This window comes from Cherax quadricarinatus, chromosome 60, assembly GCF_038502225.1.
Source record: "Cherax quadricarinatus isolate ZL_2023a chromosome 60, ASM3850222v1, whole genome shotgun sequence".
Classification (NCBI taxonomy): Eukaryota; Metazoa; Arthropoda; class Malacostraca; order Decapoda; family Parastacidae; genus Cherax; species Cherax quadricarinatus.
In genome coordinates this window covers 27270647-27280155 of record NC_091351.1, presented here as the reverse complement: position 1 = coordinate 27280155, position 9509 = coordinate 27270647, and the positions used below count along the sequence as shown (strand labels likewise).

General features: G+C 43.6%; 1 protein-coding gene across 1 annotated transcript in view; it reads left to right on the top strand.

Annotated features, from left to right (window-relative positions):
- Positions 1-1534: 1534 nt before the first annotated feature.
- Positions 1535-9509, top strand: part of LOC128694505 (hormone receptor 4-like) — a 202383-nt gene continuing 194408 nt past the window's right edge. The window contains exon 1 of the mRNA XM_070098034.1: positions 1535-1933. Within this exon, the coding sequence (XP_069954135.1) occupies positions 1927-1933 (7 nt within the window). The 5' untranslated portion in view covers positions 1535-1926. The remainder of the gene's footprint in view (positions 1934-9509) is intronic.

The following is a 9509-nucleotide window of genomic DNA, read 5'->3' as shown; positions in this document are numbered from 1 at the left end:
GTGTATATAGTAAGTCAGTGTAGCAACAATGTAGTGTATATAGTAAGTCAGGGTAGGCACAGTGTAGTGTATATAGTAAGTCAGTGTAGCCACAGTGTAGTGTATATGGTAAGTCAGTGTAGCCACAGTGTAGTGTATATAGTAAGTCAGTGTAGCCACAGTGTAGTGCACATAGTAAGTCAGTGTAGCCACAGTGTAGTGTATATAGTAAGTCAGTGTAGCCACAGTGTAGTGTATACAGTAAGTCAGTCTAGCCATAGTGTAATGTATATAGTAAGTCAGTGTAGCCACAGTGTAGTGTATATAGTAAGTCAGTGTAGCCATAGTGTAGTGTATATAGTAAGTCAGTGTAGCCATAGTGTAGTGTACATAGTAAGTCAGTGTAGCCACAGTGTAGTGTATACAGTAAGTCAGTGTAGCCACAGTGTAGTGTATATAGTAAGTCAGTCTAGCCACAGTGTAGTGTATATAGTAAGTCAGTGTAGCCACAGTGTAGTGTATGTAGTAAGTCAGGGTAGCCACAGTGTAGTGTATATAGTAAGTCAGTGTAGCCACAGTGTAGTGTATATAGTAAGTCGGTGTAGCCACAGTGTAGTGCATTTAGTAAGTCAGTGTAGCCACAGTGTAGTGTATATAGTAAGTCAGTGTAGAAACAGTGTAGTGTATATAGTAAGTCAGCGTAGCCACAGTGTAGTGTATATAGTAAGTCAGTGTAGCCACAGTGTAGTGTATATAGTAAGCCAGTGTAGCCACAGTGTAGTGTATATAGTAAGTCAGGGTAGCCACAGTGTAGTGTATATATTAAGTCAGTGTAGCCACAGTGTAGTGTATATAGTAAGCTAGTGTAGCCACAGTGTAGTGTATATAGTAAGTCAGTGTAGCCAGTGTAGTGTATATAGTAAGTCAGTGTAGCCAGTGTAGTGTATATAGTAAGTCAGTGTAGCCACAGTGTAGTTTATATAGTAAGTCAGTGTAGCCAGTGTAGTGTATATAGTAAGTCAGTGTAGCCAGTGTAGTGTATATAGTAAGTCATTGTAGCCACAGTGTAGTGTATATAGTCAGTGTAGCCACAGTGTAGCGTATATAGTAAGTCATTGTAGCTACGCTGCTGTATACATAAATATACACTTTCCTGTATATATTTCTGAACAAAGTTAGTACTAATTTAGTACTAAATATTGTATGTAAATAATTCATTAATGATAATCTAATCTCTGCGTTGCCTTTATAAATGTAAATTATATTTTTTTCTTCAGAATAAATAATTGTTTATCCTCATACATACCAAATATAAAGGAATATAGACGTTATTTTAATTTGATGATAAATTTAATTAATGGTGTAGGATAATATGGCAAGAGTAACACTCACATCCGTCCCCATCTTGATAGATTATTACTGATTCTTAGTGAATGCCGTAGTATCCAGTGTTATCAGTATACTTTGTTTCAGTATCTCAATCAGCGTCATATGACGCACACTACAATATTTGACACAATCAAACTGATTAACTACTAGTACAGTTTTGGTAGAGGTTAAGTGAAGAAGCAGCGTCTTGCCCAGGCCGTCTTACCTTACCCAGCCTGTCATACCTTGCCCAGCCTGTCCTACCTTGCCCAGCCTGTCCTACCTTGCCCAGGCCGTCCTACCTTACCCAGCCTGTCATACCTTGCCCAGGCCGTCCTACCTTACCCAGCCTGTCATACCTTGCCCAGCCTGTCCTACCTTGCCCAGCCTGTCCTACCTTGCCCAGGCCGTCCAACCTTACCCAGCCTGTCCTACCTTGCCCAGCCTGTCCTACCTTGCCCAGGCCTTCCTACCTTGCCAAGCCCGGGTAGTGGGAGGTTACCCACTCTTCTTAAAATTCACAACTATTTCTAGAAGCAAACATTAATATTGTTGACTGAGGAACTCTGCCGGTGAACTATGGAAGGTACAGTAATATGGTTGACTGAGGAACTCTCTGCCGGTTAACTATGGAAGGTACAGTAATATGGTTGACTGAGGAACTCTCTGCAGGGTTACTATGGAAGGTACAGTAATATGGTTGACTGAGGAACTCTCTGCCGGTTAACTATGGAAGGTACAGTAATATGGTTGACTGAGGAACTCTCTGCAGGGTTACTATGGAAGGTACAGTAATATGGTTGACTGAGGAACTCTCTGCCGGTTAACTATGGAAGGTACAGTAATATGGTTGACTGAGGAACTCTCTGCCGGGTAACTATGGAAGGTACAGTAATATGGTTGACTGAGGAACTCTCTGCCGGTTAACTATGGAAGGTACAGTAATATGGTTGACTGAGGAACTCTCTGCCGGGTAACTATGGAAGGTACAGTAATATGGTTGAGTGAGGAACTCTCTGCCTGGTAACTATGGAAGGTACAGTAATATGGTTGACTGAGGAACTCTCTGCCGGTTAACTATGGAAGGTACAGTAATATGGTTGACTGAGGAACTCTCTGCAGGGTTACTATGGAAGGTACAGTAATATGGTTGACTGAGGAACTCTCTGCCGGTTAACTATGGAAGGTACAGTAATATGGTTGACTGAGGAACTCTCTGCAGGGTTACTATGGAAGGTACAGTAATATGGTTGACTGAGGAACTCTCTGCCGGTTAACTATGGAAGGTACAGTAATATGGTTGACTGAGGAACTCTCTGCCGGGTAACTATGGAAGGTACAGTAATATGGTTGACTGAGGAACTCTCTGCCGGTTAACTATGGAAGGTACAGTAATATGGTTGACTGAGGAACTCTCTGCCGGGTAACTATGGAAGGTACAGTAATATGGTTGAGTGAGGAACTCTCTGCCTGGTAACTATGGAAGGTACAGTAATATGGTTGACTGAGGAACTCTCTGCCGGTTAACTATGGAAGGTACAGTAATATGGTTGACTGAGGAACTCTCTGCCGGGTAACAATGGAAGGTACAGTAATATGGTTGACTGAGGAACTCTCTGCCGGGTAACTATGGAAGGTACAGTAATATGGTTGACTGAGGAACTCTCTGCCGGGTAACTATGGAAGGAACAGTAATATGGTTGACTGAGGAACTCTCTGCCGGGTAACTATGGAAGGTACAGTAATATGGTTGACTGAGGAACTCCCTGCCGGGTAACTATGGAAGGTACAGTAATATGGTTGACTGAGGAACTCTCTGCCGGGTAAATATGGAAGGTACAGTAATATGGTTGACTGAGGAACTCCCTGCCGGGTAACTATGGAAGGTACAGTAATATGGTTGACTGAGGAACTCTCTGCCGGGTAAATATGGAAGGTACAGTAATATGGTTGACTGAGGAACTCCCTGCCGGGTAAATATGGAAGGAACAGTAATATGGTTGACTGAGGAACTCTCTGCCGGGTAACTATGGAAGGTACAGTAATATGGTTGACTGAGGAACTCCCTGCCGGGTAACTATGGAAGGTACAGTAATATGGTTGACTGAGGAACTCTCTGCCGGGTAAATATGGAAGGTACAGTAATATGGTTGACTGAGGAACTCTCTGCCGGGTAAATATGGAAGGTACAGTAATATGGCTGACTGAGGAACCCTGCCTGGTAACTATGGAAGGTACAGTAACATGGTTGACTGAGGAACTCTCTGCCGGGTAACTATGGAATGTACAGTAATATGGTTGATTGAGGAACTCTCTGTCGGGTAACTATGGAAGGTACAGTAAAATGGTTGACTGATGAACTCTGCCGAGTAACTATGGAAGGTACAGTAATATGGTTAACAGAGGAACTCTCTGCCGGGTAACTATGGAAGGTACAGTAATATGGTTAACAGAGGAACTCTCTGCCGGGTAACTATGGAAGGTACAGTAATATGGTTGAGTAAGGAACTCTCTGCCAGGAAACTATGGAAGGTACAGTAACATGGTTGAATGAGGAACTCTCTGCCTGGTAACTGTGGAAGGTACAGTAACATTGTTGACTGAGGAACTCTCTGCCGGGTAACTATGGAAGGTACAGTAATATGGTTGACTGAGGAACTCTCTGCAGGGTAACTATGGAAGGTTCAGTAATATGGTTGACTGAGGAACTCTCTGCAGGGTAACTATGGAAGGTACAGTAATATGGTTGACTGAGGAACTCTCTGCCGGGTAACTATGGAAGGTACAGTAAAATGGTTGCCCGAGGAACTCTCTACCGGGTAACTATGGAAGGTACAGTAATATGGTTGACTGAGGAACTCTCTGCCGGGTAACTATGGAAGGTACAGTAATATGGTTGACTGAGGAACTCTCTGCAGGGTAACTATGGAAGGTACAGTAATATGGTTAAGTGAGGAACTGTCTGTTTGGTAACTATGGAAGGTACAGTGATATGGTTGACTGAGGTACTCTCTGTCGGGTAACTATGGAAGGTACAGTAATAAGGTTTACTGAGGAACTCTCTTCTGGGTAACTATGGGAGGTACAGTAATATGGTTGACTGAGGAACTCTCTGCCGGGTAACTATGGAAGGTACAGTAATATGGTTGACTGAGGAACTCTCTGCCGGGTAACTATGGAAGGTACAGTAATATGGTTGACTGAGGAACTCTCTGCCGGGTAACTATGGAAGGTACAGTAATATGGTTGACTGAGGAACTCTCTGCCGGGTAACTATGGAAGGTACAGTAATATGGTTGACTGAGGAACTCTCTGCCGGGTAACTATAGAAGGTACAGTAATATGGTTGACTGAGGAACTCTCTGCCGGGTAACTATGGAAGGTACAGTAATATGGTTGACTGAGGAACTCTCTGCCCTGTAACTATGGAAGGTACAGTAATATGGTTGACTGAGGAACTCTCTGCCGGGTAACTATGGAAGGTACAGTAATATGGTTGACTTAGGAACTCTCTGCCGGGTAACTATGGAAGGTACAGTTATATGGTTGACTGAGGAACTCTCTGCCGGGTAACTATGGAAGGTACAGTAATATGGTTGACTGAGGAACTCTCTGCCGGGTAACTATGGAAGGTACAATAACATGGTTGACTGAGGAACTCTCTGCCTGGTAACTATAGAAGGTACAGTTATATGGTTGACTGAGGAACTCTCTGCCGGGTAACTATGGAAGGTACAGTAACACGGTTGACTGAGGAACTCTCTGCCGGGTAACTATGGAAGGTACAGTTATATGTTTGACTGAGGAACTCTCTGCCGGGTAACTATGGAAGGTACAGTAATATGGTTGACTGAGGAACTTCTGCCTGGTAACTATGGAAGGTACAGTAATATGGTTGACTGAGGAACTCTCTGCCGGGTAACTATGGAAGGTACAGTAACATGGTTGACTGAGGAACTCTCTGCCTGGTAACTATGGAATGTACAGTAATATGGTTGAGGAACTCTCTGCCTGGTAACTATGGAATGTACAGTAATATGGTTGAGGAACTCTCTGCCGGGTAACTATGGAAGGTACAGTAATATGGTTGACTGAGGAACTCTCTATCGGGTAACTATAGAAGGTACAGTAATATGGCTGACTGAGGAACTCTGTGCTGTGTAACTATGGAATGTACAGTAATATGGTTGGCAGAGGAACTCTCTCCCGGGTAACTATGGAAGGTAAAGTAATATGGTTGACTGAGGAACTCTCTGCCGTGTAACTATGGAAGGTACAGTAATATGGTTGAGGAACTCTCTGCCGGGTAACTATGGAAGGTACAGTAACATGGTTGACTGAGGAACTCTCTGCCGGGTAACTATGGAAGGCACAGTAATATGGTTGACTGAGGAACTCTCTGCCGGGTAACTATGGAAGGTACAGTAATATGGTTGACTGAGGAACTCTCTGCCGGGTAACTATGGAAGGTACAGTAACATGGTTGACTGAGGAACTCTATGCCTGGTAACTATAGAAGGTACAGTTATATGGTTGACTGAGGAACTCTCTGCCGGGTAACTATGGAAGGTACAGTAACACGGTTGACTGAGGAACTCTCTGCCGGGTAACTATGGAAGGTACAGTTATATGGTTGACTGAGGAACTCTCTGCCGGGTAACTATGGAAGGTACAGTAATATGGTTGACTGAGGAACTTCTGCCTGGTAACTATGGAAGGTACAGTAATATGGTTGACTGAGGAACTCTCTGCCGGGTAACTATGGAAGGTACAGTAACATGGTTGACTGAGGAACTCTCTGCCTGGTAACTATGGAATGTACAGTAATATGGTTGAGGAACTCTCTGCCTGGTAACTATGGAATGTACAGTAATATGGTTGAGGAACTCTCTGCCGGGTAACTATGGAAGGTACAGTAATATGGTTGACTGAGGAACTCTCTGTCGCGTAACTATAGAAGGTACAGAAATATGGCTGACTGAGGAACTCTGTGCTGTGTAACTATGGAATGTACAGTAATATGGTTGACTGAGGAACTCTCTGCCGGGTAACTATGGAAGGCACAGTAATATGGTTGACTGAGGAACTCTGCCGGGTAACTATGGAAGGTACAGTAATATGGTTGACTGAGGAACTCTCTGCCGGGTAACTATGGAAGGCACAGTAATATGGTTGACTGAGGAACTCTGCCGGGTAACTATGGAAGGTACAGTAATGTGGTTGACTGAGGAACTCTCTGCCGGGTAACTATGGAAGGTACAGTAATATGGCTGACTGAGGAACTCTGTGCTGTGTAACTATGGAATGTACAGTAATATGGTTGGCTGAGGAACTCTCTCCCGGGTAACTATGGAAGGTAAAGTAATATGGTTGACTGAGGAACTCTCTGCCTTGTAACTATGGAAGGTACAGTAATATGGTTGAGGAACTCTCTGCCGGGTAACTATGGAAGGTACAGTAACATGGTTCACTGAGGAACTCTCTGCCTGGTAACTATGGAATGTACAGTAATATGGTTGAGGAACTCTCTGCCTGGTAACTATGGAATGTACAGTAATATGGTTGAGGAACTCTCTGCCGGGTAACTATGGAAGGTACAGTAATATGGTTGACTGAGGAACTCTCTGTCGCGTAACTATAGAAGGTACAGTAATATGGTTGACTGAGGAACTCTCTGCCGGGTAACTATGGAAGGTACGGTAATATGGTTGACTGAGGAACTCCCTGCCGGGTAACTATGGAAGGCACAGTAATATGGTTGACTGAGGAACTCTGCCGGGTAACTATGGAAGGTACAGTAATGTGGTTGACTGAGGAACTCTCTGCCGGGTAACTATGGAAGGTACAGTAATATGGTTGACTGAGGAACTCTCTGCCGGGTAACTATGGAAGGTACAGTAATATGGTTGACGGAGGAACTCTCTGCCGGGTAAATATAGAAGGTACAGAAATATGGTTAACAGAGGAACTCTGCCGGGTAACTATGGAAGGTACAGTAATATGGTTGACTGAGGAACTCTCTGCCGGGTAACTATGGAAGGTACAATAACATGGTTGACTGAGGAACTCTCTGCCTTGTAACTATGGAAGGTACAGTTATATGGTTGACTGAGGAACTCTCTGCCGGGTAACTATGGAAGGTACAGTAATATGGTTGACTGAGGAACTCTCTGCCGGGTAAATATGGAAGGTACAGTAATATGGTTGACTGAGGAACTCTCTGCCTGGTAACTATGGAAGGTACAGTAATATGATTGACTGAGGAACTCTCTGCCGGGTAACTATGGAAGGTACAGTAATATGGTTGACTGAGGAACTCTCTGCCTGGTAACTATGGAAGGTACAGTAATATGGTTGACTGAGGAACTCTCTGCCGGGTAACTATGGAAGGTACAGTAACATGGTTGACTGAGGAACTCTCTGCCTGGTAACTATGGAAGGTACAGTTATATGGTTGACTGAGGAACTCTCTGCCGGGTAACTATGGAAGGTACAGTAATATGGTTGACTGAGGAACTCTCTACCTGGTAACTATGGAAGGTACAGTAATATGGTTGACTGAGGAACTCTCTGCCGGGTAACTATGGAAGGTACAGTAACATGGTTGACTGAGGAACTCTCTGCCGGGTAACTATGGAATGTACAGTAATATGGTTGACTGAGGAACTCTCTGCCGGGTAACTATTGAAGGTACAGTAATATGGTTAACAGAGGAACTCTCTGCCGGGTAACTATTGAAGGTACAGTAATATGGTTGAGTAAGGAACTCTCTGCCAGGAAACTATGGAAGGTACAGTAATATGGTTGAGTAAGGAACTCTCTGCCGGGTAACTATGGAAGGTACAGTAATATGGTTGAGTGAGGAACTGTCTGCTTGGTATCTATGGAAGGTACAGTAATATGGTTGAGTAAGGAACTCTCTGTCGGTTAACTATGGAAGGTACAGTAATATGGTTGACTGAGGAACTCTCTGCCGGGCAACTATAGAAGGTGCAGTAATATGGTTGACTGAGGAACTCTGCCGGGTAACTAAGGAAGGTACAGTAACATGGTTGACTGAGGAACTATCTGCCTGGTAACTATGGAAGGTACAGTAATATGGTTGACTAAGGAACTCTCTGCCGGGCAACTATAGAAGGTGCAGTAATATGGTTGACTGAGGAACTCTGCCTGGTAACTATGGAAGGTACAGTAATATGGTTGACTGAGGAACTCTCTGCCGGGTAACTATGGAAGGTACAGTAATATGGTTGACTGAGGAACTCTCTGCCGGGTAACTATGGAAGGTACAGTATTGTGGTTGACTGAGGAATTCTCTGCCGGGTAACTATGGAAGGTACAGTAATATGGTTGACTGAGGAACTCTGCCTGGTAACTGTGGAAGATACAGTAACATGGTTGACTGAGGAACTCTCTGCCGGGTAACTATGGAAGGTACAGTAACTATGGTTGACTGAGGAACTCTCTGCCGGGTAACTATGGAAGGTACAGGAACATGGTTGACTGAGGAACTCTCTGCCGGGTAACTATGGAAGGTACAGTAATATGGTTGACTGAGGAACTCTCTGCCGGGTAACTATGGAAGGTACAGTAACATGGTTGACTGAGGAACTCTCTGCCGGGTAACTATGGAAGGTACAGTAATATGGTTGACTGAGGAACTCTCTGCCGGGTAACTATGGAAGGTACAGTAATATGGTTGACTGAGGAACTCTCTGCCGGGTAACTATGGAAGGTACAGTAATATGGTTGACTGAGGAACTCTGCCGGGTAACTATGGAAGGTACAGTATCATGGTTGACTGAGGAACTCTCTGCCGGGTAACTATGAAAGGTACAGTAATATGGTTGACTGAGGAACTCTGCCGGGTAACTATGGAAGGTACAGTAATATGGTTGACTGAGGAACTCTGTGCCGGGTAACTATGGAAGGTACAATGTGTCCGGTCTAAATTTTTCTCTTTGACATTTAAAGATATATTCTTTCGTTGATGTTTTTGTAAAAAACATTAAGTTTGTACAAATACTTATAAGTATAATTATCATAGACAGTGACACATGTGTTAACTACACACAATGATAATCCATATATGTCATAGTGACTTATTTTAATTGTGATCCCAGTAGTATCCTATGTTAATAATAATAATAATAATAATAATA